The 26,812-nt window shown below is 55.2% G+C and overlaps 11 protein-coding genes across 11 annotated transcripts; 6 read left to right on the top strand and 5 right to left on the bottom strand.

The window, feature by feature from the left end:
- Window positions 1-394: 394 nt before the first annotated feature.
- On the top strand, window positions 395-2,610 carry CLUP02_08101 (LPXTG-domain-containing protein; the record flags this gene model as incomplete). The annotated part of the gene is made up of 5 exons (XM_049287091.1): window positions 395-493; window positions 580-651; window positions 915-1,203; window positions 1,261-1,512; window positions 1,571-2,610. The coding sequence occupies 5 exons, from the start codon at window positions 395-397 to the stop codon at window positions 2,608-2,610; spliced, it is 1,752 nt and encodes a 583-aa protein (XP_049144234.1).
- Window positions 2,611-3,046: 436 nt separating this feature from the next.
- Window positions 3,047-7,526, bottom strand: CLUP02_08100 (GANP/Nin1/mts3/eIF-3 p25 family protein; the record flags this gene model as incomplete). Its single annotated transcript, XM_049287090.1, has 2 exons — window positions 3,047-5,490; window positions 5,549-7,526. 2 exons carry the CDS (start codon window positions 7,524-7,526, stop codon window positions 3,047-3,049), a joined length of 4,422 nt encoding a protein of 1,473 aa, XP_049144233.1.
- A 563-nt stretch (window positions 7,527-8,089) lies between these two features.
- CLUP02_08099 (low temperature viability protein) lies at window positions 8,090-9,395 on the bottom strand (the record flags this gene model as incomplete). Its single annotated transcript, XM_049287089.1, has 2 exons — window positions 8,090-9,326; window positions 9,376-9,395. 2 exons carry the CDS (start codon window positions 9,393-9,395, stop codon window positions 8,090-8,092), a joined length of 1,257 nt encoding a protein of 418 aa, XP_049144232.1.
- Window positions 9,396-9,734: 339 nt separating this feature from the next.
- CLUP02_08098 (uncharacterized protein) lies at window positions 9,735-11,852 on the top strand (the record flags this gene model as incomplete). The annotated part of the gene is made up of 3 exons (XM_049287088.1): window positions 9,735-9,866; window positions 9,932-10,853; window positions 10,930-11,852. The coding sequence occupies 3 exons, from the start codon at window positions 9,735-9,737 to the stop codon at window positions 11,850-11,852; spliced, it is 1,977 nt and encodes a 658-aa protein (XP_049144231.1).
- Window positions 11,853-12,036: 184 nt separating this feature from the next.
- On the top strand, window positions 12,037-13,439 carry CLUP02_08097 (replication factor C; the record flags this gene model as incomplete). Its single annotated transcript, XM_049287087.1, has 4 exons — window positions 12,037-12,140; window positions 12,179-12,352; window positions 12,412-12,632; window positions 12,691-13,439. 4 exons carry the CDS (start codon window positions 12,037-12,039, stop codon window positions 13,437-13,439), a joined length of 1,248 nt encoding a protein of 415 aa, XP_049144230.1.
- A 140-nt stretch (window positions 13,440-13,579) lies between these two features.
- On the bottom strand, window positions 13,580-14,519 carry CLUP02_08096 (uncharacterized protein; the record flags this gene model as incomplete). Its single annotated transcript, XM_049287086.1, has 4 exons — window positions 13,580-13,657; window positions 13,764-13,839; window positions 13,972-14,292; window positions 14,362-14,519. 4 exons carry the CDS (start codon window positions 14,517-14,519, stop codon window positions 13,580-13,582), a joined length of 633 nt encoding a protein of 210 aa, XP_049144229.1.
- Window positions 14,520-14,663: 144 nt separating this feature from the next.
- On the top strand, window positions 14,664-15,664 carry CLUP02_08095 (urease; the record flags this gene model as incomplete). The annotated part of the gene is made up of 2 exons (XM_049287085.1): window positions 14,664-14,829; window positions 14,913-15,664. 2 exons carry the CDS (start codon window positions 14,664-14,666, stop codon window positions 15,662-15,664), a joined length of 918 nt encoding a protein of 305 aa, XP_049144228.1.
- Window positions 15,665-15,792: 128 nt separating this feature from the next.
- CLUP02_08094 (pre-mRNA-splicing factor CWC2) lies at window positions 15,793-17,361 on the bottom strand (the record flags this gene model as incomplete). Its single annotated transcript, XM_049287084.1, has 2 exons — window positions 15,793-16,388; window positions 16,446-17,361. The coding sequence occupies 2 exons, from the start codon at window positions 17,359-17,361 to the stop codon at window positions 15,793-15,795; spliced, it is 1,512 nt and encodes a 503-aa protein (XP_049144227.1).
- Window positions 17,362-17,478: 117 nt separating this feature from the next.
- On the top strand, window positions 17,479-19,030 carry CLUP02_08093 (TGS domain-containing protein; the record flags this gene model as incomplete). The annotated part of the gene is made up of 6 exons (XM_049287083.1): window positions 17,479-17,507; window positions 17,577-17,728; window positions 17,803-17,817; window positions 17,879-17,903; window positions 17,955-18,386; window positions 18,445-19,030. 6 exons carry the CDS (start codon window positions 17,479-17,481, stop codon window positions 19,028-19,030), a joined length of 1,239 nt encoding a protein of 412 aa, XP_049144226.1.
- Window positions 19,031-19,441: 411 nt separating this feature from the next.
- CLUP02_08092 (arginine biosynthesis ArgJ) lies at window positions 19,442-25,410 on the bottom strand (the record flags this gene model as incomplete). The annotated part of the gene is made up of 15 exons (XM_049287082.1): window positions 19,442-19,550; window positions 19,646-20,232; window positions 20,312-20,444; window positions 20,556-20,621; window positions 20,754-20,820; window positions 20,872-21,049; window positions 21,102-21,159; window positions 21,284-21,789; window positions 21,849-22,166; window positions 22,230-22,656; window positions 22,742-22,835; window positions 22,916-22,939; window positions 22,983-23,331; window positions 23,618-23,781; window positions 24,045-25,410. The coding sequence occupies 15 exons, from the start codon at window positions 25,408-25,410 to the stop codon at window positions 19,442-19,444; spliced, it is 4,446 nt and encodes a 1,481-aa protein (XP_049144225.1).
- A 721-nt stretch (window positions 25,411-26,131) lies between these two features.
- Window positions 26,132-26,794, top strand: CLUP02_08091 (60S ribosomal subunit assembly/export protein loc-1; the record flags this gene model as incomplete). Its single annotated transcript, XM_049287081.1, has 2 exons — window positions 26,132-26,440; window positions 26,504-26,794. 2 exons carry the CDS (start codon window positions 26,132-26,134, stop codon window positions 26,792-26,794), a joined length of 600 nt encoding a protein of 199 aa, XP_049144224.1.
- Window positions 26,795-26,812: the final 18 nt, after the last annotated feature.

Raw genomic sequence — 26,812 nt, 5'->3', positions numbered from 1 at the left:
GGGGCAGATGGAGAGATGTGCATCGTCCAGCGGCCGCTAACCAAATACACATCGCGGCGGACCAACAAGCTGCCGCCCTGAGGTGTCGCGCCGCACACCGTCCTGCAAGTGCTGGGAAGTCTTTAGCGCTCTACCGTCTTCCCCATCGCCTGTTCACCTGGCGAGCTTTCCCAACGGCAAGACAATGCTCTCATGTTGTCGGCAAACGGCGTCTATGGAGCCCAATTCTGTGCGACTGCTCGAGTCCAGAGTGCCCACCCAACTCCCCGCCCCCTCCATCACTTCATAACCGTAATCCTCGGGAACCTGTGCAGGCCTATTATTGGCCGCCTCAATCCGACATCACCACACCCTCTGCCGAAGCCGACACCCATCTCGAACTGTGGTCGAGCAGATGGGCGGCAGGACGACGGGCCCGTCTCCGGCTTGGGACGCCGCTCTCTACCCTATCTGGCTGCGTTTGCCAAATGCTTGCTACGCCGTATCTCTTACTGTGTATCCTTCCCCAAACATTCGGAATCCTTTCTTATGAGCCCTGCGAGCTGCAGGTGACTCCAGACCATCACCTTACCATTCCAGACCATCCTGTTCCTGCAGCTGCAGATGGCCCCCCCGCCCCCTGCTCGAGTGAATGGTGGAGATGGGATCGGCGTCTTCTGCGAGATATATCACCTTACTCTCCCACCTTGACTTTAGAAGCAGTTTCTTTCTCGCTGAGCTTATTCCGTCTGTTTGTGTGTGCAATTGTTTCGTTTGTGTTCTTGGCTTGTCTGGGCGATATCTAATACCCATTTCTCGAGATATCAACTCCTCTATTCTACTATCTTTAACCTAATTACAGTTTGCAAGGCTCTGGAGTCTTTGCTCTGCTCTACTTCGACTACACTCCTTAATCCCTGTCAACCCGGCCGCAGCTCACAATGGCCGCTCGATCCGCCCTCCTTCTCCTCACCACAATCGTACCGGCCTGTGTATCAGCACTACAAGTTACGCCCAATTCGCCATGTGCATCCTTCTGTCTGGACTCCAACAGCCTCGATGCCTCGGACCCCAACTCGTCCAACACCAAGGGCAAGGACATTACTTGTGTGGACGAGGATTACAAGACAGGGGCCGCCGGACAGAAATACCAGCAGTGTTTGAGCTGTCTTCAGGACAGCACCTTTGTTCAGGGCAGTGAGAACGACCAAGACTGGTTTCTGTGTAAGTCTTACAGCAATCACACTTGAGAGAGCCAGGGGTGCTGACCAACACCAACAGACAACATGAGGTACTCTTTCGACTACTGCATCTTTGGGTACCCCAATGCCACCGGCGTAGGCTCCAACCCCTGCCAGACGTCTACGGCGTGTGGCGCGTTAGAGGCTGCTCTCACAGACGGTGAATTGGACCCAACAAAATCATCGCAGTACGCATATTGCGATGCGGATGGCGGTGCCATGCTAGGTTCAGCTTACGACAAGTGCTTGTCGTGTGTAAGAGCAGGTGGTGAACACTACTATCTCTCAAACTGTATGTGACATCTTGGTCAACATCATCCCCGCAGGCATATCACTAACATACTGCATAGATCTCGTTGCCCTTGGAGCAGGCTGCCAGCAAAGACCAAGCCCAGGCACACTAGTCGGCCTCAACGACACCGTCTTCACAAAGGGCATCATCACCGTCGTCGACCCAAAGGATGCAGTAGATGCCGACAAAGCTCAAACTCCCACCCTGCCAATGACGGCCATTGTGGGCATCGTCATAGGAGCCATCGTGGCACTCCTCCTAGCTGCCGGCTGCACCTTCATCCAGTGCCGTAAGCGCAGGGCACGTAGACAAGGCCGCGGCATCAACCCAGAGCTCTCTCGCCGCGCAAAGGGCCACCGCCCAGCCTCATCTCTCTCCTTCCGCTGCCAGACGCATCTCACACCAAAGGAACCAAACTTCTTCTCCGTCGAGGAGGAAGAGGCGCAAAACGAAAAGCATTACTACGAGTCCATGCATCAGCAACAACAGCAAGACATGGCCCCTAGTCCCGTATCAAAACCCAGTCTCTGGATGCCACACAACTCCATCACCTCCTTCACAGCCGCAGACCACATCCCCTACACCGACAAGAAGCCCTCGCAAAAGGAACCCTTCGCCCTCGCAAACATCACCACAAGCCTCCCCATCATCCCCGTAAAAGCACACTCCCCAAAATACAACATGGCCTCCCCGCAAGACGAGTACGCCACCCCCACGTCAACCACCTCCGCCGCGCCCCTCCTCTCCTTCAGACCCTACGTCCCCTCGGAGCACGGCTTCTCGACCCCGTCAATAGGCAACGCGGCGGCGAGCTTTAGCCCGTCCACCACCTACGCCTCCCCGACCTCGGGAACGACGGCGAGCCCCCTGCTAAGCCAGGCCGGCTGGCCCGCGCCCGCCCCTGCGCATAATCGGCACATCCACACCGAGTCCTCGCCGCCTCCGTTGGTATCGGACGCGTCCAAGACCATCCCCGGCATCGTGCGGGATCTGGCGCGGCCGTTGCCGAAGAGGGTCACCTCGTTGGGAGGCAGCCCCGTGGAGAGCTATAAGATCCAGGTGGCGTTTCCGCCGCCGCCGCCGCACAAGAAGAGATAGTTGTCGTGTTTTCAAGCTGTCCAAGGGGTCCCCCCTATGGTTTCATTTGTTTAAAGTCACGGTCGGTAGCGAGTGGCGTTTAGGAGTACATCTATAAGATGACGTAGTAAGAGGACACTGGATCACACGGGGTTATCACACCCAATACCAGACAATAATACCGATCCCACACATACATCTCTCAACTTCACTTCATAAAATCACTCGTGGCCATGCATGCACATCTCATCTATGCGAAAACGTAACAATCCAAACATGTCTCTTCTATGGGTATTCGTAGCCCGTGTTGTTTTTTGTGTACCTTTACAAAGACGAGAACTACTTATAGGAAAAAAAAAAAAAAGAGTTGACCTTCATACTCCACGCCCAAGAAACTAAACCCTTGAAAACGCCAATGCTGATGCATATCGTACGTAACCCCGTCCCCCCGTCCCTTTCACCGATGACCGCCTTTCCCCCACGGCGAGCTAGCCCTGCTCGCCTCCTCCGCGTGCATCATCTCGTTCTGTTCCCTGAACCAATCTGCCCCTTCGTCAAGCTCGATCCTCGAACTCCTCAAAGATTCCAGATTCTCCCTCGCCTCCCGAAGTATTCTATCAATTTCCGCATTGCTCGATGGCCGCTTCTTGACGCGTGTGACGGCTTCGTCCGCGACAGCAATCTCGTTGTCGTCGTCATCGAGAGCCCGTTTCCTCTTACTAAGCGGTGAGATCCCGTTGACCTGCGGCACGGCGGCAGCGCTGCCACTGCCACTGCCACTGCCACTGCCACTGCCACCGTTGAGCGACTGCGAAAAGCGTAATCGGGCCTCGGCTGCGTGGTTGAGATCCGCAGAGACGCTCCGGCGTCGCTCGGTGCCGTCCAAGCCGAATGACCCGAGCCCTGCATATCGTTTCCCATTGTACCGCATCTCGTTTGCGATGGTCTCCGGTAGCGCTGTTCCGTCGGGCATCGTGACGAGGCCCATCGCCTTCAGGCGCCAGCGATCAGACACTTTGCTAACGCGCTTCTGCGGCTCTGAAGACATTCGTGATGATGAGGAGTGTGCTGACATGGGAGGCAGTGATCGTCGGAAATTGGTAGCGCTCTTGCCAAACTCTTCCCGTATGGCCCGCGTTTTCGCGCCGCGGGGCTTAGCACCCGTAGTCGACTGCGATAAGGCTGTTGACGAGCGAGATCGAGGTAAAGGCGTGTTCGTCGCAAGTGTTTCCATCGTCGCTGGGGCCCGGATGACATTGGCGGCTGCAACCCGTTCGTCCGAGACGCCTGACAGAATGCCGGTCGCTAGCAAAGCCTCTGCTTCGGCTTGCAAGTCGGCTTGTGTGCCGTCTTTTCTGAGCTGAAGGAGCTCTCTGAATTCCTCCACAGGGTCGAAACCGTTCCTCTCCATGGCCTTTTTCTTCGCCTCGGCAACTTGAGCCGCCTTCTTCCTCTGCCTGATCTCTTCCTCCCGTTGTTCCCGCTGAGCCCTTCGATACTCCTCCCTTTCTTGTCTGCGAAGCTTGGTGAGGCGAAGGTTTCTGGCGATTTCCCTCCATCGATAGAAGTACTTGACGGAAAGGTTATAGACCTGGAACTTCCGTGCCTCTGCCAGATCTCTCTCTTCCTCCTCCATTCGTTTCCTTTCCTCTTCCTCCCTGTGATGCTGTTCAAAAGCGGCCGAGACGAGCTGTTCAACCATGTACTTCTCGAACTCTTGTATCAGCCCGTTGTCACCTGTGACGAACCATTTCGCGAAGTCGGCCATGACATCTTGCTTGGACCGCTGTTTCACAGGCGGAGCTTGAGGAGGTTTTGCCTGGGCGAGTGGCGAAGCTGCAGTTGGTACGGGCGAGGCGACAGCTGGAGGGAAGCTCTGCTGAGGCGAGGGCGCTGGCTTTACGGCTTCCGAACTAACCCCTTGGAAGTCGAAGGAAGGTAATGGGGATTGCCCGGACCCGGAGAGAACGGATGGAGCTGCCGTGGTAGGAGCAAGGCTGGGAGGCTGATTCGGTGGAGGTTGAAATGTTGTAAAGGGCTTTGCCGGCTGAGCGGGAGCCGCCGCGCCTGCCGAGAAGGAGGGTAGCTGTGGTGTCGCAGATGATTTCGGAGTTGGCTGGAAAGGGCTGCTAGGAGCGTTCGGAGTCGCGGACTGCACGCCAGTATTTGATGAGAATTTGAAAGGCGTTGACGACTCTGCGGCTGTCGCTGACGTTGGCAATGGGAACTTTGGTGTGGGCGGAGTGACGGTGATGGCCGGAGAGCCATCTGTCGAGGTAGCTGGCTGCGCTTGCTCCTGTGCTTTGGGTTGTGCGCCGCTGCCGAAGGCCGGAGAAGAGAATGCCGGGATACTCGGAGCTTTGGGCTGGGAAGTGCCATTTGGTTGATTTGACAACCCGAAAGGGTTGCTACTAGGCGTCGCGCTCTCGGCTGCCGCGTTTGGCTTGCTTAAAGGGCTTGTCTTCGCGGCAAATGGATTCAGAGCCGGCGTTGCTGTTGATGACGATGACGAGGCCGAGCCGCCTTGTTGAACAGAGGATGCACCAGTGAATGGTGATGGAGCTGTTGAGAAAGGGTTTCCAAATGGGCTGGAATTCGTCGAGGTAGGCTTGTGGCCTTCAGTTGCTGTGGGACACAATGTTAGCAGATATCCGGCTTGGCTATGCCTACCCTCTTCTTTTTGTGCCATTGACAATTCATTGCTAGTCATCTCGTCCTGATTGCGATGACTGTTTGAGCGCTTCTCAACCTCTGAAACGGCTGCTAGTTGATCAGCCGCACCAAGTATTGCCACGTCTGAAATCTGGCACTGTGACGTTCGATCTTGACTGAAGAGAAATGGTCCGGCGGAGGAGAGTCGCAATGAATTTGACGTCGACAACGGTGCTGGTAGGCAAGAGGCTACAACGACATGGGTAGTGTATGGAAGATTCTTTACCTTTGTCGAAAGACGGCGTACCCGTGAGTCCCGTCGAGGTGCCTCCTTGGGGTGCCAAAGAAGGCAACTTGAAAAAAGGAGAGTCTGCGTTCGTTGTTGAGTGGCTTCCAAAAGGAGCCTGCTGTGGAGGCGACTTGAATGAAGCTGGCCCCGTCGAAAATCCTGTAGGAGCCTGCTGGCCAGCGCCCGTGGATTCGTCGGCAATTGTGCGGTGGATGATCTCAGGAAGACTACGGGAGCCTCGTTTTCTCTCAACCAATCTCTGAGAGAAACTGTGATGGATTCTCGGCCATGTCATGCGTTGTGAGGTATCCAGATATCGTATGGGTTCGCCCGCTGGTCCTTGTCCATTTGAGAAGCTGAGACCATGCTGCTCGACAAACTCAATCGCCTGGTTTTCTGTGTCGAAGTGAAGAAATCGGTTTAGCGAAGAGGGCGTAATATCTTTCGCCCCGTGTCGCGGTCTGGTGTACGCCTTCTTCAAAGAGCGAAGAACTGAGCGGCGCAGCTGACCTAAGTGAATCTCCGCAAAACATGCCATTGTATAAGACACTTCTCGGCTTTGGAGGATTCTAAAGTAAGTGAGGTGTGCACCCGATGTTGCCATGGACGGGCCCGAGCCCAAGGGGCCGTGGAAGTCCTCTGCGCTCTGCAGACTCTCGACAAGTGAGACAGCTGTTCTGATGGTATCGGATTCGGTCCAGAAGCGAGAGTCTCCCCATTCCTTTTGCACATTATCGAGGATATTGGGAGTATTTGCGCTGAAAAGCAAATGATACGCCCTGAACTCGGCCTCGTTTTCGCAAACAACGCCTTGCGGCTTGCAATCGTCGTAAGCAAACATAAGCGAAAGCAATGCCTTCCCCAGTTGCTCAATTTCTTGTTGTTCAGAGAAGTCTTCTGGCGCAAATCCTTCCTGAGAAAGCAAATGTAAAGCTGTAACGTGAAACCTGGCAATTGTCTCGAGACAGTAAACCTGGTCCTTCATCTCCTCGGGAGACATTGTCGAATGAAAGATGAAGTCCCTGCGAATCGCACGTGTTCTATCCCACAGAAAACCATGCGAAGAGGGTAGCTTGTCGTCGATCGGTAAGAGGTCGTCGATGAGGTAGTCGAGCGTCCTTCTGAGGGCGGCTGTGGATCTGACATCCATTGGTAGCGGAGCCTCCTGGCCAGCTGCGGAACGCGCCAGCTTCTTAACCATCTTTGATGTATTGGCAAAAGTCGTTCGGGGGTCCTTTTCGGCGGACTGAACGTCGAATTCGGTGATGCGAGTAATCTTCTCGAAGTCGGGGCACATCGCGTCGCAGATGCCTTTGAAGTCAATCGCGTCTTCTAACCGCTTCGGCTTATCGGGGTCGTCAATCAAGCCGGCGCGCATCAGTGACGTCCTAGCCCGATCGCGATATGTCTTGTATTCTTCCCTGAACTTGGCCATCGCGGCCTTGGACGACGTATTTCCTGGATCGGACGGCCATTTTGGTGGTGCGATTCCATCCTGTCGTAGTTGCGAGAAGATTTTGTCGGAGTACGCAGTGCCGTCACCATTCAATTCGCCGTTCGCGTCGTCCGTTTCGTAGTCGGTAGATCCCGAGCTGTGATTGTTGTTGTTTTGGGTGCCGAAACCACCGCGCGACTGGGCGGTTCCAAACCCTTTCGGCGCCTTCGCGCCATTTGGCTTCGCGCCTTGCGACTTGGGACCCTTCTTCTTCCAGTCGCCTTGTGAATCTCCCTTCGTGTTTTTTCGTCGTCGATTATCGTCTGAGCTGGCGCCATCGAACGGGTTGACGCCCTTCCGCTTTGTCGCAGGAGTCGTCATATCGGGAGGCTGGTTATTTAAGTTGCGTGTCGACCGCTGCCCACCGCCGGCACCCGCCCCATTGAGGCCGAAAACGTTTTTGCTCGCGTCAGGCTGACTTCCAAAGCCACCGGTCAATGTGCCTCCGAATGGCGATAGCTTCCTGTCGGGTCTGCTGGGAGGGAAAGAAACCGACGTCATGTCGGGTTCGCGAAAGGAAACTCCAAGAAGGAAACTACGAGGCAGACAAGAACCAAGTGGAGAACTAGGATGGAGCTGGTCTGCGTTTGCCGCGTTTTTTTCGGCGCGTATCGCGTTTAGCGGCGTTTAAAGCCAGCAAAGCTATGGCCCACAGCTGCATTCCACTGAGTGAGGGGTGTGTGAGAGATAAAGGCACGCCCTCTTTGTTTGCGTTGAACCTCTCAGGGTTCTCTAACGGCAGGAACATTCTTCACAGACACTTTGGGGTGTTCCTTCCACAAGGGAAGTATCGACAAATCTCTCTAGCGACAAAGAATTATTCCGTTGATGGAAGCAACAAATGTGAATCACTGAACACAACATCATCAGTCTAGAGACTCCAGGAATTCAGCATGTGGTAAATCCCAAATCATGTTTAAGGAAACGGTGGTTCATATAACATCAACTTGTTTATCATAACACTATGGGGCGCAGATCTCATGCAACCTGGCGCTCAGTGAGGGTATCTCGATGACCGGAATCTAGGCTGCGCCGAATGCTTCTATATCTAGGCGCAAACAGACCTAAACCCTCTTGGTGTTTAGTGAACGGAACCGAGCTGGGCCAAGACCCTGCCTGATCTCGTCCAGTTGCTCAAGGCCAGTCTGCGGCCGGTTCTTCTTGTTTGTGCGTTTTCCAGGCTTGGTGTAGCTGCCCAGGAAATCATCCATGATACTGTCAAAGTCGCCTCTGGTGGGTCCGGTCACACTGGTTGCCGTTGATACTTCTGAGACAGATGCCATATCGTCGCCTATCTCATTTGTGTACTCCTCCTCAATCTTGTCGAATCTGGCATCCAGAAGGGTGAGTTGCTCCGTCCTGACCATGGCTGACGAGGTCATGGAGAAGGCAGAGGGGTTGGTCAATGCACCCTTTCTCTTCTTCTTCCGGCCACCCATCGTTGTCGTGGTCCAAATGGAGGACTGCAACTCGGACGGCGTGTCTTTGGCCGGCTGGACCTTGCCGCCCTTTTGGTCTTTCTTGAACTGCTTAAAGTCCTCCATCCAGTCTTCGTTCTGGTGTTCTGGTAATGCCTCCCCCTCAACAGGGACCAGCTGCGGCACTGCTCCGTCCTTGTACTCCTTGTTCGGCTTTGCGGTGTCGTCTGATTCCCAGCCCTCATCTTCGTCGTCGTAGCCGTATTGATCCTCGAATTCGTACTGATCGACTTCACGTGAGTCCTTGGAGAGCTCTTTGAAAATATCGTCGTCGTCATCCACATATGCGTCGTCCTCCAATGCCTCCAACACTTCCCTCAAGCGGGGGTCCATATCGGGCTGAAAACCAGCGATGGCATCGGGGATATCCACCTGTGTCTCATAGTTGGTTCGTGGCAGGTTTCTGTTGGGGAGGACTGAGGGATCCAGCAGATCTTCGCTCTTGTGCTCCAGATCCATCTGGCGCAGTGCATCTTCAAGTGATTGCGCCTGCTTTCCCTTCCTGTCGTTGTTTGCCGCACCAGAGGCCTCGACCCAGACAGCCTCACCACCCCCCGAGTTCAAGCCGCGCAGATGCTGCATGTAGTCGTACTCAGTGTCATCAAAGTAAACGCCGTATTCTGCCGCCTCTCCTTCGTTTGCGCGTATGCTTCCAGCTTCTGATCCGAACTCAGACGCAAGGTCGCTCAGATGCTTGCTCTTCGACGGTCCACCCTTCTGAGGCACAGGGTTGAGCACCATCGAGGGCGCATTTTCGTCGTGGATGAGGGGGTCATTTTGCGGTCGGTGGACGAGGGTGAAGTGCTGCGCACTCTTCTTGTCGCTGGAAAGAAATGTCAGCTTTCACACCATAAAAGTACACATAAACTTACAATTTCTTTCCCTTCGCCATTTTGTCTGATTTGGAGTGTTTTGCGCAATAGTATACCGGGCTTGTCGAATTGACCGTTCGTTGGGTGCGCAAGAGGGAGAGATTCAGTGGGACGCACAGATGGGAGCCCCGCGGTCGCAAAAAAAATCTCTTATCGATAAACGCCCAAAATCACTTTTTTGCCCCGCTGATTAATCGTCGCGGGGCACTGCTATTCTCTTCAAGGCGGGCACTTGCGACGGCTCCCACTATTACTCATTCTGATTCACAAAGCAGCTTTGGGGGTCGTTTCTTTCCACTGCGCATTTTTCACCCTATTTTCCAAGGTAGCGGCTACAGAGACGATAGATCACCGCGAAAATGGTTCACGCCAAATCCAAGAAGACCGCAGGGTTGGGCAACGCCCTGATGAACGATCGCTTTGGCAAGGGTCGTGGCGCAGACAGGAAGAAGAGTACCATCACCAGAGTGAACCACGCTACAGGAGAAGAGGTAATGAGGCAACGCCGGAATTCTCTGTCCCGATATTTCCAGAAAAAACACTCACACTTTGCTAGTACCTCACGAACGAGCGACAAGAAGCATCATGGGTCAAAATGCGATCAGTTACCGAGCAAGGCGCTCTTGACGAGTTCCTCGCGACCGCAGAGCTGGCGGGCACGGATTTTACGGCGGAGAAAATGAACAACGTCAAGATCATCCACACCGACCAAAAGAACCCGTATCTTCTTTCTGGAGCAGAGGAAAGGGCCATCATTGGCAAGCAGAAAGCCCACAGAGGACGCTTGACAGTGCCAAGAAGACCAAAGTGGGATGCGTCCACCACACCGGAGGAGCTGGACAGACGGGAGAGGGAAAGTTTCCTTGACTGGAGACGAGGCCTCGCCGAACTTCAGGAGAACAACGATCTACTCATGACGCCGTTCGAGCGTAACCTTGAGGTGTGGAGGCAGCTTTGGCGTGTCATTGAACGATCAGACTTGATTGTTCAGATCGTCGATGCTAGGAACCCCTTGCTTTTCAGATCCGAGGATTTGGAGCACTACGTCAAAGACATCGACTCGAAGAAGGAGAACCTGCTGCTGATCAACAAGGCCGACATGCTCACACTGAAGCAGCGCAAGATGTGGGCAAAGTACCTGAAGGAGAACGGCATTGCGTACAGATTCTTCTCTGCGCATCTTGCGAAAGAACTGCTTGAGGCCATGGAGAGCGACGACGAGTCAGAGGAGGAAGAACCTGAGGCTGGCAGTAGCTCCAACGCTGCCACGAAGGATGCCGCATCCGCCAAGGAGGAGAGCTCAGAGGAGGATGAAAACGAGGAAGAGAAGGACGACAAAGAGGACGGCAGCGCAGAGACTGCTCAGCCTGAGATTTCGCAGCCGGAGGCTGAGGCTGACGTTGATGACGAAGATACGAGGATTCTTACGGTGGAGGAGCTGGAGGAAATCTTCCTCAGCCATGCTCCCGAGAACGCAGGTATGACGACCCCCCCGACCCCCCCCCCCCCCCCCCGAAACGTGATTTGGATTGGATACTGACGGTGGATGAACAGAGCCTGGCCACAAGCTGCAGATTGGTCTTGTCGGATACCCTAACGTCGGAAAGTCTTCCACCATCAACGCCTTGATTGGTGCCAAGAAGGTGTCAGTTTCGTCAACACCAGGAAAGACCAAGCACTTCCAGACAATTCACCTCAGCGACAATGTTGTCCTCTGCGATTGCCCTGGTTTGGTCTACCCCAACTTCGCAAACACCAAAGCCGACCTGGTCTGCAACGGTGTGTTGCCTATTGATCAACTGCGAGAGTTCCAAGGACCGGCTGGCTTGGTCACCAGGAGGATACCCAAGTCCTTCTTGGAAGCCGTCTACGGAATCAAGATCAAGACCCGCGCTATCGAAGAGGGAGGCACTGGCACTCCTACGGCTCCGGAGTTGCTCCGCGCATATGCCAGAGCTAGAGGTTTCCAGACCCAAGGATTGGGCCAGCCTGACGAGTCAAGAGCATCTCGTTACATCCTCAAAGATTACGTTGCCGGAAAGCTCCTGTACTGTGAGCCGCCACCAGGAACAATCGAGGGCCCAGAGTTCAACGCAGAGCTCTATGACGAGACGCATCTGCCCGAGAAGCGCCGTCGAGCCCTCAGCACGTCTATGGACACCATGTCCATTGTGGACGACGATATTTCGATAGCTCCCTCAGACCTAGCAGCTCTGCCGGCTGGTCCTAAGTCCAAGCAGATCGACAAGGGTTTCTTTGGCCCCAACAGCAGTGGCGGTCACACTAAGATGCCCTTCAGCCACAAGTACACGGAGCAGGGGCAGAAGCACTTGAGTGGAAGAAAGGCAAGAGCGATGATTGCTCTGGAGAGCGGAGTTGACCCCAAAGACGTGAAGCTGTCGTCCGGAAAGAAGCACTTCAAGGGAGGTGCGAAGACCAGGAAGGGTAAGAAGAAGGCCGATGAAGACGATGACTAGATACCTTGGATGAACAAAATGCAATGAAAAAAAGTTGAATGCCTTTATGTTTCGAGTACTTTTTGGAGAAGATACGCTAAAAGGTTTCGTGATGCGACAAAATCGTGACTACACACTGTAATCGTGTCTACGTATTGAAGGTCGGGAGGGGAAACTTTCAGGACTGACAAGTGGTGTTTGTGAGATGTCGGTGAGGTTGAGTGCTGGAGACCAGGCAAGGAAGACAAGGGTGGACCCAGAGAAGCTTAGCGCGTTCCGCACCCGACGCGTCTTTTCGATGAGCATCGCGTAAAGTGCTTCTGCCCACTGCCCGCACAGAACTCCAGCAACTTGACGATCTGCTATCTGCATCTCCCAACATCCCAGCCAAAGGAAAAAGCCGCCATGCCCGCTCAGAAGCAGATCACGAAGCCAGAGGAGGCTGGCGAGTCTTCGACGTCCGCAGCCAAGAAGGCATTGACTGCGGCGTCAAACGGCGTTCCTAATTATGAGCTTCCCTGGTCAGTCACTGTAGACTTCCCCCAGCTTTCCGACCCAGCTGCTAATATGCGTGCTTCAGGGTCGAAAAGTACCGCCCAGTCTTCCTTGACGACGTTGTCGGAAACACCGAGACGATTGATCGCCTAAAGATCATTGCAAAGGAGGGAAACATGCCGCACGTCATCATCTCGGGCATGCCTGGTATCGGCAAGACTACCAGTGTGCTTTGCCTGGCGAGACAATTGCTCGGAGACACATACAAGGAGGCTGTATTGGAGCTCAACGCCAGCGACGAGAGAGGTAATGTTAACAGATGTGTTCTGTCTGTGTCACATCCAATACTGACGCTCAGGCACAGGAATCGACGTCGTTCGCAACCGCATCAAGGGCTTCGCGCAGAAGAAGGTCACCCTGCCCCAAGGCCGCCACAAGCTCGTCATCCTCGACGAGGCCGACAGCATGACATCAGGCGCTCAGCAGGCCCTCCGCCGGACAATGGAAATCTACTCCAACACGACGCGCTTCGCCTTCGCCTGCAACCAGTCCAACAAGATCATCGAACCGCTGCAGTCACGATGCGCCATCCTCCGCTACGCCCGACTCACCGACGAGCAGGTCGTCAAGCGACTGCTGCAAATCATTGAAGCTGAAAAGGTGGAATACAGCGACGACGGCCTCGCGGCACTCGTCTTCAGCGCCGAGGGCGACATGCGTCAGGCCATCAACAACCTGCAGTCGACGTTTGCCGGCTTCGGCTTCGTGTCGGGCGACAACGTCTTCAAGGTGGTGGACTCGCCGCACCCGATCAAGGTCCAGGCGATGCTCAAGGCGTGCTACGAGGGCAATGTCGACTCGGCGCTCGAATGCCTGCGGGAGCTCTGGGACCTGGGGTACTCGAGCCACGACATCATCAGCACCATGTTCAAGGTCACCAAGACGATCCCGACGCTGAGCGAGCATTCCAAGCTCGAGTTCATCAAGGAGATTGGATTCACGCACATGAAGATTCTGGAGGGCGTGCAGACGCTGCTGCAGCTGAGCGGCTGCGTTGCGAGGCTCTGCAAGCTCAACATGGACCCCAAGAGGTTCGAGGCTCCCTCAAAATGAAGAATTGGCAGCCGATAGAAGACTCGCTGCTGGCGGGGCATAATGACTTGCATGATCCGGCGTTGGGGGTTAAATCAGGTCTGGGGTACCTTTTCTGTGTAGCTCGAAAAACAAAAAGTCAAGGATTTGAATGTCCCATGTTAGGTATACAATACTATGAAATACAGCTTGAGATCAACTTTTGTCCCATTGAGAGTGTCAATTTCGGTTTCAGTCGCCTGTGATGGTTACCGTTCATTTCTTCTCGTTAGGATCCTCATAAAATTCCCGCTCAAATCTCTCCCACTTAGCCCTGTCCCTCAGAATGCGCTTCTGCAATCTGACGCGGGCCTCATACTCTCGTAACCTGTTGTCCGCCTCCAGCATGCTTCCCAGCACCATGGCCGACATTTGCATATAACTGCCGTGATTATGTCAGTCACATTTCATCCAGAATTGCGAGACGAAGTGAATGAACAAGCGAGTGAGATAGGAGAAAAAGGGGGAAAGGATAAGGGGGACTTGGGTAGTGTCGCGTGAGGTGACGTATTACATCTTGAACTGGATAGTGAGGCCCTTGTACAGCGGCGAGAACTTGTACGCAAAGGCGCCCACGACGGCGGCTCCGAGACCCCATCTCGCGGCGCCGATAAAGGCTCCCCGCGTAGCTTCCCACGCGGCGTCGTCGGCCTCGGCGCTCTTCATCTTGTCGTGCGTCGCCATCCTGCTGGCATTGTCGACCGGGGCGCCGGTCTGTGTCTGCGGAGAAGAGAGTCGATGACGTCGAGACCTTTGTGGTCCGTGAAAGTGACCCGTATGTAGGCGATGAAGGGAGGTGCAATTGAAGATATTCAGAAGCGGAAAAAGTCTGAGACTTTTGATTGGTGAGATCGTACGATTTTCACCGGGCGGGCTTCCTACCGGTACGATGTATTAGAGCTACCTTGTAAGGCGTGAAAGGTGAAGCTCTTGTCTTTTTTTTACTCCATCAATCGCCGAGGTGAGCAAGTTGGTACGGGCGGGTGGGACGAGAGCAGACGCCGAGCATAATCCCTGCAGCGAGTCCCAGAGTCCCAGAGAGTGCCCCGGCGCCGCGCCCATCCTTGCAGTTGGAGAGCGCCTAAGCTCGATGCAGCCCCTGAACGAACACTCCCCCGATCCTGCAGGGACCCCTTCCCGCTATCGGAAGCTTATCAACTGCAACATCGAGTCTTATTCTTCAGACGGCTTTTGCAGGTTATCGCAATGGATTCAATGGCGCGGGATGGATCTGTTGACGATGCTGAGAAGGAGATCCTGGAGCTGGAGGCACGCCTCAAGGCTGCCAGGGGAAAGTTGAACGATCTCAAAGGACATACGGAACTACCCGCCGAATCTCTACCGTCTCGAGGCATCTCATCAAAACCCTCATGTCAGTTCAACCCCAGCTACACATCTTCATTATGAGTACATCTCAAAACTATTCACAACTCAAGTCAACTAACACGAATTCAGTACCACCATCCCCCTCACAAACAAACCACTACCTCCTCCTCCTCTCAGACTCAGCCCTACCCCTCGGCTCCTTCGCCTTCAGCAGCGGCCTCGAGTCCTACCTAGCCCACACCCGGCCCCGCTCCTCCTTCAACACCTTCCTCCCGGAATCCATCTCCGCCTACGCCTCGACGACGCTGCCCTTCGTTCTAGCAGCGCACCGCTCCCCCTCCGATGTCGCGGACCTAGACGACGAGCTCGATGCCGCCATCATCTGCACCGTCGGCCGCCGCGCCTCCATCGCCCAGGGCCGCGCCCTCCTCTCCATCTGGGAACGCTCCTTTGCGTCCTCCCTCCCCACCCCTGTTGTCGCGACTCTCCAGCCGTACGCGGCGCTTCTAAAGACGGCCACCTCTTCGCGGTCAGTGTCTGCGACTGCAGACGACCAGGCTGAACCCCCGCTTGTCTTCGCTCACCTGGCGCCCCTCTTTGGCGCAATCTGTAACCTCGTGGGCCTCACCCTCCAGCAGACGGCCTACATCTTCATGATGGGCCACGTCAAGGCCCTCATCTCAGCTGCCGTGAGAGCCAGCATGTTTGGGCCCTACCAGGCGCAAAAGGTGCTTGCGAGCACACAGGTCCAGCAACTCATTTCCGCCGCCATTGAGCGGGAGTGGAGCACGCCGGTTGAGAGAGCCGGGCAGACGATGCCGGTGATGGATCTATGGATAGGCAGACACGAGGTTCTGTATTCACGAATATTCAACAGTTGATTATTTATTGTTCACTCGGCTTCTCTACTTTCAATGTGTTTCCGTTCTCAAATGGGGTATCATGATCGCTTTTATTCTTTCTTTCTCCTTGCCCCTTATTAATCATACAAAACCAACCACCCTAGGGCTCAGTCGGAATCATCGTCGCTGCCGTAGCCGACCAACGGCCCAGAAGACACAGCAACCTTTGGTTTCGACGCCACTGCGACCTTGGACGCGTTGAGGGCCGCCAGTGTGCTGCTGGAGAAGATCCCGCCAGACGCAATCGACGGCTGCTGCTGAAGCATAGGCAACCCATCGTACTGGTCCTGGCCGCCGTTCTCGAGCATAGGCCGCTCCTGGTACTCCACCTCATGGCCCTCACGGCCGACGGGGTTCACGGCGTTGGCGCCCCGCGCGAAATGGACCTCGTCCGGCGCCTCGTAGCCCTCGAGCCCGTAGCTGCTCTCGATCTTCCTCCTCTTCCTGGCCTCCGGGTTCTTACCCTCGATCTCGGCCACGAACTCCGCGGGGAGCGCGCGTCGGACGGCCTCGGCGGCCTGCTCTTCGATCCGTCTCGCTTCGCGCGCCTGTGCCATCGGATTCGGGTCGGCGGTCGCCCATCGCACGTTGAGGATCTCCTCGTGGTCCAGAGACTGGTGCGCCATAGCCTCCTTGGCGAATTGTGCGTTAGCCTCGTTGGAGTATGTTATGAATGCGACTCCGCGAGTGTTGAGCACACGAACTAGATGGAAAAAAGGTCAGCATGCGTCCAGGCGCGGAATTCCTGCATTGAACTTACCTCGCTCAACTTGGCCCCATTCCGCAAAGTGACGCGCCACAATCTCCTCGATATCATCCGTGACGTGTATCCTTCCTACGTAAATCGTACGGTTCTGCCTCATAAAACTACCGACACCACCCATGTCGTCCCTGTAATCGGAGTGCTTGTCCCGGCCAAAGCAGTCGACGTTGGGGTTGAAGATGTCGTGGATGCCCGGCAGGCGGTGCAGGTACTCGCAGTCCTGGCCCTTGGGGCATATTCCGCGCGCGAAAAAGAGACAAAAGTAGCTTCCCGTGACCTTATCGGCCCTCGTGTATCCGCTGTCTTTGGCGACGTTGCAGCGGCCCTTGGCGTGCGTCTTGGAGAGGTACTTATCCTCGCGGTCGCCGCCGGACCACTTGTTGTACCAGATGTTGAAGATTGTTCCCGTCTGCGGCGGCGGCTCCGAGGTGATGAAGGACGGGTCGACTTGCGGGCGCGCCGGCCTCTTCTTCTTTCTGATGATCTTTTTTACTTTTCTTTCTGTCGGCGCGGCGACCTCGGTGGTGGTTGTCGCCAGCGCTGTCTCCTGTGCGTTGTCCTCGGGCTCTGGGCCATCGACCTCCTCGGGTCGATCTTGCGCGACTTCGTCCGACATAGTTGCGGTCTTGAGGGGTATTTCGATGCGGTGGATGTCGTGGTAGAGAGATGGTCGGATAGCTCGAGTGTGGATGGGTGCCTTTTGGATGGATGTCGACGACGGGGCAACAGTGAGCGCACGCGGCGAGGCTTGGAAATTTGTTATCGCGATAAAGCTGTGGCGCAGACCATGGCGCACTCTCAGTGGTTCGAGGGCGGTGAGTGGAGACCCTTGTCGCTCCAACGCAGCCCCGCGGTAAATTCTGCCACACGCTTCACGCTTCCTATGCCTTGGGAGGTCAACCTGCCCCACCATGAACTTGCGAAGCCGACTCTCGTCGATCAGAAAGCGAAGCGCTTATTGCTCATCACCATCTTTTTGATTTATAGGACTTGTCAGAGTTTCAGGACTTTGAGCTCATAAATCGCCAAGATGGTGAACATTACGGAAAAGATCAAGGAGTACGGAAACCCCCCTACCTCCACCACGACGAAATCGAAGCGAGCGGGAGGCTGATGATGCGCCACTAGGATTGAGGATGAGATGAGAAAGACCCAAAGTAAGACGCATCCTCTCATGCCTTCGCGTCATTTCTCAAAAGTCATTTCATCTACATTCTGGCCAACTTGGAGAGACTCGAAGAATCGACGGGAAATGAGAATGGCCTTTCTACAAGTTGATCGTGAACATGACCGGAGAGAGAGATGACCGAGCGCAATGTTGCATTCGCATAGAATTCTTGCTAACTTCCTATAGAGAACAAGGCGACTGGTATGTTTGTCAAATAAACCGGATCAAGCAACAAATCATGATTAACAACAGACCTTCAAAGAATATCATCTTGGTCTCCTAAAGGGGTGAGTCCTCAGCTACCACAACTCAACATCCTTTCTCACAAACACACAAAGTAAACTCGCCCGTCTCCGAGCACAACTCCTCGAACCAGGCCCAGGAGCAGGCGGCGGCGGCGGCGCAGGCTTCGACGTCAGCAAATCCGGCGACGCCCGAATAGCCCTCGTCGGCTTCCCCTCGGTCGGCAAATCCACCTTCCTCTCCAAGGTCACGCGGACGAAATCAGAGGTGGCCTCGTACGCCTTCACGACCCTCACGGCCATTCCGGGCGTCCTCGAGTACGGCGGCGCCGAGATCCAGCTGCTCGATCTGCCGGGTATCATCGAGGGCGCCGCCGAGGGCAAGGGTAGAGGACGGCAGGTCATCTCGGCGGCCAAGACGAGTGACATGATTCTCATGGTGCTGGACGCGACCAAGAAGGCGGAGCAGAGGGCGCTGCTCGAGGCTGAATTGGAGGCCGTGGGCATCCGTCTCAACAGAGAGCCACCGTAAGATGATGATGTTTCCTCTTCCCCTATTCGTTCGAGTCTGACGAAACCGTGGCAGAAACATCTACCTCAAAGCCAAAAAAGCAGGCGGCATGAAAATCACCTTCCAGTCCCCTCCCAAAAACATGGACGAGAAAATGGTCTTCAACATCCTCCGCGACTACAAGATCCTAAACTGCGAGGTCCTCGTCCGCGACGAGTACGCCACCGTCGACGACCTCATCGACGTCATCATGAAGGACCACCGAAAATACATCAAGTGTCTCTACGTCTACAACAAGATCGACTCCGTCTCCCTCGACTTCCTCGACAAGCTCGCCCGCGAGCCCCACACCGTCGTCATGTCGTGCGAGCTCGACCTCGGCATCCAGGACGTCGTCGACCGCTGCTGGGAGGAGCTCAAGCTGATCCGCATCTACACCAAGCGCCAAGGCGCCGATCCGGATTTCAGCGAGGCGCTCATCGTGCGAAGCAATAGCACCATCGAGGACGTGTGCGACCGCATTCACAGGACGCTCAAGGATACCTTCAAGTACGCGCTCGTCTGGGGTGCGAGTGCCAGGCATATCCCGCAGAGAGTAGGACTCGGACATGCGGTGGCAGATGAGGATGTGGTTTGCGTCGTGAGCGCGTGGAAGGCATGAGAAATGAATTCATCAGATGAAAAATAAGAAATAGGTTTAAAAAGGTTACGAGGAATTGTAAATTCTGCTCATACCGACCGACAATCTTGCGGTGGCTGACGAATACAGTCCTTCTAGAATCCTAGTCGTGGAGAAGCAAAAGAAAAGCCTGATATCGTTTCGTGTCATGTCATGGTGTAGTACAACCCAACCCCTTATCCTGGAGTCAGACTTCGGTCTACCCGTAAAACGCCAATGAACCCTATCCCACCCTCAAAAACAGCCCGGAAAAGCCAGCAGAGGCGCAAATTCAGCGTCTCTTTTCCCAAAAGATGGAAGAGACAAAACTAGTAAAACAACCCGCGAGCCAATCTCATTAGTGAAGTGAAGCTTTTATGTTGTTTTGGTCAGAAGAAGATGCGACGACGCTGCCTAGAAGGCACTGTCTTTGGTAGGCGTGCCTGCTTGGTCGCCGAACACGGCGGCGTCGCTTCTGAGCTTCTTGGCAGAAGTCTGGGCGAAAAGAGACTTGGGCTTGACCCTGTTGGATAGAGAGATTAGCATCTGTTATACTTTGACAGGAATAGACAATGTCGGTAGACTTCATGGTTGTTACGGGAAGATGATATGACTTACTTGCCAACCTGCTTGTTGCGAAGGGCGCTGAGCTTAGCGGTGCAAGGGCTCATGATGTTGTCAGATGGCGAGATGTACGTCTTGGACCTATCGAGGACAATGGAGTTTAGAGTTTTGTTCTTGTTACTGCTGCGAGGCTGTAGTTTGTCGTACTTCTCTTGGGCCATCTTGTTCTGCAGGACCTGGCGGTGGTACTCCATGCTCTTGAGGTCCTTGGTGGACTGAGGGTCACTGACCACGACGGTGGCGTTGACGTCCTTGTCGCCGAGTACGTTGGGAGACATGTTTGCTTGAGGTTTGAGTGGTGTGGTGGTTTGGTTTGGTTGCTGTATATGCAATGCGCAATGCTGAGCTTGTGCTGTATACTCGGAAGGTGGTTCTACTGCTCGATGCGTGAAGCTGAAGGCGCAAAGTGTGTGTTTGAGTGTCTGTGTATGGATGGATGGATGGTTTGTTCTGGTCTGGTTTGCAGTGGGATGGTAAAGGAAGATGGATGTGTAAAGTGCTGGTGGTGGATTTGGATGGTCTGTGGCTTGGGTCCCAATGTAGAGAAGGAAGAAGGTCTTTGTACTTAACGGGTGCTTGCGCTGGTGCACAGGATTTACCGTGGAGTGTTTATGACGTTCGTGAATGGATGTGAAAAAGATGCACGCTCTTCCCTCTCACTTGGAAAGCAACGAAAAGGCCCTGTCTGGCACACGTTGGGTGGTAAAGTGGGTGGAGCAGTTGCCGGGTGTCGAAGTAAACGAATTTTCTGGGATGTTGACGGGGCAACGGGCTAATCGAAACGGCGACGGCGCTGTGGGAAACTGCAGTCTGCAGATAATAGTGCAGGGGTTCAGGGGTGGGAAGGAATGCGGGTCCTCGGCCTAACTTGCCAGGGGACGACGCTACCTTACTTACCACTTACCCATCACTATGCAGTATGTATCCGTACTCCGTATTAAGGAACAAAAGACACCAAGAGACACCGAGCCTTTGTCAGTCAGGAAGCTGTGACCATCGGCCGTCGCCCGTGTGATGGACAGGTGTGGATGGGATGCGCTGTCAGGCTTCCCTTCCCTTTCCATCCTTTCCTTCTAGATTACTAGTGGGCTTCCTGGGCAACCCAGCACCCCGGACCTTATGTTGCCAGCTATGGTTCCTTGCCATTACATCCTTTTTGCCCATCAATTCTGTACAGCAAAGCAGTCGAGAGCTACGGCAATGCTTGCTTGCCTTGCTACCTAGTTCTCGGTCTGTGGAGTGGCTCTGACCCCATCTCCCGTCCCACCGGGGAAAGAGAGAGGTTGCATCTGTGGTCAATGCTGCCGGCATGAACGGTCCTGAGCTGTCCAACGTGCCCATCTCCAAGGTAACTAGCAGCGTCACCTCCCGGACCTTAATGCCGCAGGATCTCTTGAACTACTCAATTCCACATGGCCAGACAATGGGGTACTAGTGTGACTCAGAGAACATGGAGCGGCGGCGGGCCAACGGGTTGCAGATCACTTCTCTCATCCCAATTGTCAATCCTATCTGGGGAGGGACAGGGCCTAGACTGACCCAAGGCCTGTCGTTCACGACGTTGTACACAAAAAGATAGCATTCAACTATACAAAAACGCCTAGCTGGCGACGCGACGCGACGCAACCTCACAGCTTGGACTTGGTAATCTTGGCCCCAGGTTGGAACGTCGAGGTCTTGTACTGCGCATGCAGCTGCTCCGTCTTCTGCTTCTGCCACTGGATCTTGTCCGTGACCTCCTTGCCCCTCTTGTTCTCGTTCTTGCCAAGCTGCTGCAGGTGCACCTCGTCCGGTCCGTCAGCGAGCCGCAGCGTGCGAATGTTGGCCCACATGCCCGCCAGCGGCGTGTCCTGACAGACGCCGGCCGCGCCAAACGACTGGATGGCGCGGTCGATGACGGTCAGCGCCGTCTGCGGGACGAGCACCTTTGCCTCGGCGATCTCCTTGAGCGCTTTCTTGGGGCCGAGGTCGTCCATCCTGATGGCCGCGTTGAGGACCACCAGGCGGGCGGCGTCGATCTCGATGCGGGACTTGGCTACCCACTCGAGGATGACGCCGTGCTCCTTAAGCTGCTTGCCGAACGGCGTCTTGGTCGGGTCGTTGATGCGCATCAGCATCCACTCGAGAGCTCGCTCGGCCTGGGGAGATGTACACGTTAGTCTATAGCCGTCACACACAAACTTGTGGATGGACCTACTGCTCCAATGGTACGCATGGCGTGGTGGATGCGACCGGGACCAAGTCTGCCCTGGATAATCTCAAAGCCGCGGCCCTCGCCGAGCACCAAGTTGCTGGCAGGGACTCTGACGTCCTTGAAGCTAACGTGACCATGGCCGTGGGGCGCATCGTCGTAGCCGTAGACCTGCAGCATGCGGTGGATGGTGATGCCCTTTGTGTCCGCGGGGACGAGGATGACGGATTGTTGCCTGTAGGGGTCCTTGTTGTTTGCGTCGCTCTTGCCCATGACGATGTAAACCGAGCATCTGGGGTCACCTGCACCGCTGGACCACCATTTCTACTGTCATGTCAGCAATGAAACTCCAGAACGCTGGAACACGCGTAGGGTCCCCCAACGTACCGAGCCATTCAGGACGTATTCGTTGCCCTCCTTGCGCATGCTGAGCTGAATGTTGGTCGCGTCCGACGAGGCAACCTCGGGCTCCGTCATCAAAAACGCGGAGCGGATCTGGCCCTCCATCAACGGCTTGAGCCACTTTGCCTTTTGCTCCTCGTTTCCGTACTTGGCCAGCACCTCCATGTTACCCGTGTCGGGCGCGGCGCAGTTGACGGCCTCGGAGGCGACGCGCGACTTGCCGAGCCACTCGGCCATGAGGCCGTACTCGAGATTCGTGAAGCCGGGCGACTCCTTGTAGTGGCCCTTTGGCAAGAACATGTTCCACAGGCCCAACTTCCTGGCCTTGACCTTGAGGTCGTCGACGATGGCTGGGTGGTGGTCCCATCTCGCGTCGCCCTGGCCAATCTGGGCGTCTAGGACGGGGTCTGCTCTGCACACAGGAAATAGGATGTTTAGTGCCGGTGGACGAAGCGAGACAGCGTTTTTTACGGGTAGTAGATGGAGATTTTGCTTACGGGATGCACTCTTCTTCGACAAACTTGGCCACGAGATCAAGCGCCTCTTTGGCGCGATCGCTGAGGCGATCCAGGACCTGGAAGGCGGTGACAGCTGGGTCAGCAATGCTGTTGCGGTTTCCAAAATTTGGGTACCTGAGCTGGGATGAAGCTCTCCCCGCACTAGCGACTTACGATGGCTGGGACTCTGGACGTCATCTTGGGGGAAAATGTGAGCGAGGCGAATTGAGGTGAACGTTACAAGATTGATTCGTCTCAGAGTTGGGAATTTGCGAGGTTTTGGAGATATGGAAGAGTACAGAGATGCAGAAAATGGGGGACAACGTCAATTGGGCATGGATATCTACTCCCTTTTTGAACGAGGAGTGTTTAGTCTCATCGTACGGTAGACGAGCAATGGGACGAGCCGGCAAGCCGAGGTTGAGTCTGGAGCTGCCTAGGGAGTAGGGACCCCCAAAAGGTGGGGATCCTGGGGTAGCCGCCTTTGAACCTCCGCCTCCGCCCTCTGCGTCTGAGAATGGCCCCAGGCCCCTCCCCAGATTTGTAGCGGTGGGTTTCTGCCGTATAGCTGGGCTCATCCTTTGGGTTGACTAGCCATATCTACTCAGAGGGCTGAAAAGATTCCTTACCTAGATCACATGGATAGTTTATTGCCAAACTGCTCATAAGGTGGGTTGAGGTGGGTTCGAAACGGACTTCATTTCTAGGGCGATAGAGGCAGATTCCGGTCCTATCGTAAGATTACCTAGATACCTGTCTTAGGATCACCCCGGCCCACAATCAATTACCTACTAAGGTAGCTTCAGGACTCACTGTTAGTGTTCAGTGACAGTTCCTCCTGATTAGAACTGTTCCCCGGCGCTCATTAATTCTCACAAAACTGAAAGTACGGACACCCCGTAAGGATAATGCGGTGGTGCCACTTCGGCGCGTCACCGTTGCGGGGGAGCGCCAGTCGTGCCGGCCTCCAATAGCAGTGCCCGCACCCAACCCCGATGCCTCGGCGCGGTCTTCAGGCCGGCGGGATACTTTCCCGGTGCCTTGGCTCACTCTTTCCTGTGGTACGCAATTCCGAATTCCTTGCGCTTACAACATTTCGATGCCGTCGACGACACGAATCAAACGATATAGTAATTATTCAATTGGTTGGCTGGTCTATTTCCTTGACAAACAATGGCCAAAGACCTACCTTTTAGACGCTCTTCTAATATGACAATGCTTCAAGCTCTCTCTACCTAAAATCTAGGCCTTTTATTTCCCCAATCCGTTGATTTACCACGTCCCTTTTATGTGCGGTAGTCACCGTTGATGGTAATGTACTCGTGACTGTAATCGCAAGTCCAGTATGTTGCCTCCTTGTCGCCAGTTCCCAGCCTCACCAAGATCTCTAGATCCTCCAGCTCCAAAATCTCCGAGGCCCTGGCCTCGTCGACCATCTCCGGCTCGCCGTTGACCAAGAGCTTCAGCTCAGGCGTGCCGTCGGTAGGGACGAACGAGACGTTGGTCTTCTCGGGCGTGACCTCGGGGACGTCATTGACGGCCTGGCCGGGCTCCGACACGAGCGAGTAGCCGGTCGCGCACAGGATGCGGCCCCAGTTGGCGTCCCGTCCGTACAGCGCAGTCTTCACGAGGGGCGACCTGGCAATGGTGCTGGCAATCTTGCGCGCAGCCTCCTCGCTGGCGGACTCGACGACGCGGATGGTGACGAACTTGGTGGCGCCCTCGCCGTCGCGGACGATGAGCTTGGCCAGGTCGATGGAGAAGTCGGTCAGGACCTGCTGGAAGGCGGCGTAGTCGGGTGAGTCCACGGAGGAGATTTCCTTGCCGCCGGCAGCACCGTTGGCGAGCAGAGCGAGAGTGTCGTTGGTCGAAGTGTCTCCGTCAATGGTGATGCTGTTGAATGAGCGGTCGACGGCGTGCTTGAGGACGGAAGGCATGACAGCGGGCGAGATGGGCGCGTCCGTGGCAACAACTCCGAGAAGGGTGGCCATATTGGGGTGAATCATACCCGCGCCCTTGGTGGTTCCAGCGATGCGGTATTCAACATTTGGTGACGAAGGCAGCGTGAAGGTCTTTGACATGAGTTTCGGGAACGTATCGGTCGTGCAGATGGCGGTAGCAAAGCTCAGCCAGTGCTTGTGAGAGGAGCCCAGAGCTCCCTGGGCAGCTGGGACGTTATCGACAATCTTGGCAATGGGCAGCCTCTGTCCAATGACTCCTGTGCTCATGACAATGGTGGATGACGCATCGCCCTCCCCTCCGACAACCTTATCGGCTGCGCTGGCCATCAGAGAAGCATCCTCGAGACCTCCCTTTCCGGTGACGGCATTGGCGCATCCCGAGTTGATGAGAACGCTGCGGATGCCGCGGTTGGCCTTCTTCTTGAGTAAGTCCCTGCTGAAGGTGACGGGCGCCGCCTGGAACTTGTTCTTGGTGAAGACGGCGGCGGCGGCACAGGGCCGGTCTGAGCTGAGAAGAGCGAGATCGGGCTTCGTCTTGTTTCCCGGCTTCACGCCAACGAGAATACCAGAGGCCTGGAAGCCCTTGGGATAGGTGCCCTCCGTCGGGACGTACTTCTTCTTGGCGGCCGGAATGCTCTCGGCGGAGACTGAGTAGCACCTCACGAACTGAGCCAAGTGGCCGGGAAACCTCTTGACGGGTTGCGCCATTCTGACAATTGGCGACAGCCCAATGCTGTGACTAAAAGGACCTGGAGAAGAGAGGAAGCTCGAGAGCCAATTGGCTCAGGTACGGCTTGCTGTGATGCTGGAGTTGTGTGAGTTTCCTGATGAGAGAATGTTAGTCACCAGGGAAAGAGGTGAGAAGAGAGATTTAGACGACGCAAGGTGTGCGATAACGGCAGTCGCCCATTTTTCTTGACAGGGATGGCACAGTGCCGCACTGCAAAAAGCGCATTGAGGACAGTACCGATATTGGCGGCTTGTTCTGACGCTGCAGCTCACGTTCAATTCGACCGAGTCATACCTTGGGTCGGTTTGCACGTTTGAGATTGCCAACTCATGTCTCGCTCTACAATGTAATCCAATTGTCTCCTAGGAAGTTAGAAAGTCAAAGTAAAACAGATGATTACCTGCTGCGCGGTACCTTGTTGCAAGTTCGTCGAGACTTACCTACCTGTTGGAAGGGTCTCGGCTCGGAATTCAGACCCCTGCAGCCAGTGAGATCGAATGGCGGGGAGCGGGCCCACTCGAGCTTATCGCATCCGCCTCGGTGAGCTTATCGCTTCCCAAGCATAGAAAAAAATTCTAAGAAAGTCGCACCTTTGGTCCCTCCAACCACCCAGCCGAGTCGCGACACGCTCCAATTGTATAATCCAAACCCGCCACAACCCGCAACAAGAAGACACCTCGCGTCACCGTCTTCGCAGAAATGGCGCCCAACAAGACGAGAACGATTAAGAACAAGCACGCCGCCAACGGCTCCGGCATCAAGAACAGCAAGGCCGCGGACAAGAGGCCCGTTCCCGATGGCATCGTTAGGAAATCCAGAGACACGCCCAAGGGCACCAAGCCCCTCAAGGCCGGCGGCAAGACGAATCTCGAAGCCCTGCTGAAGAAACGCAAGAAGAAGATCTACACGGAGGAAGAGCTCGGCATTCCCAAGCTGAACAAGATCACGCCGGTCGGCGTGGAGAAGCCCAAGGGCAAGAAGAAGGGCAAGGTCTTTGTCGATGACAGGGTACGGCTCCCCAGCGCTTCTGTTCCTTGCAGACTATTTTGACAACTAACCCCACCCGAACAGGAGAGCATGAACACCATCCTCGCCATGGTTCAGGCCGAGAAGGAGGGCCAGATCGAGTCCAAGATGATGAAGGCGAGACAAATGGAGGAGATCCGTGAGGCCCGCCGGGTAGAGGCCGAGAAGAAGGAAGAGGAGAAGAAGAACAGGCTGGAGGAGACCAAGGACTCGCTGCGCAAGAAGAGGAAGCGCAACCCCCGCGCCGAGGACGAGGACAAGATCAGCCAGTACGCGACCGCGGGGTCAAAGGCCGCCAAGCCCAAGGCGAAGAAGAAGAGCGTCTCCTTTGCGTGAGTGAAGAAGATGGGGGGA

The sequence above is a fragment of the Colletotrichum lupini genome, chromosome 4, assembly GCF_023278565.1.
Source record: "Colletotrichum lupini chromosome 4, complete sequence".
NCBI classification, from domain to species: domain Eukaryota; kingdom Fungi; phylum Ascomycota; class Sordariomycetes; order Glomerellales; family Glomerellaceae; genus Colletotrichum; species Colletotrichum lupini.
This window is presented reverse-complemented; position numbering and strand designations above follow the sequence as displayed.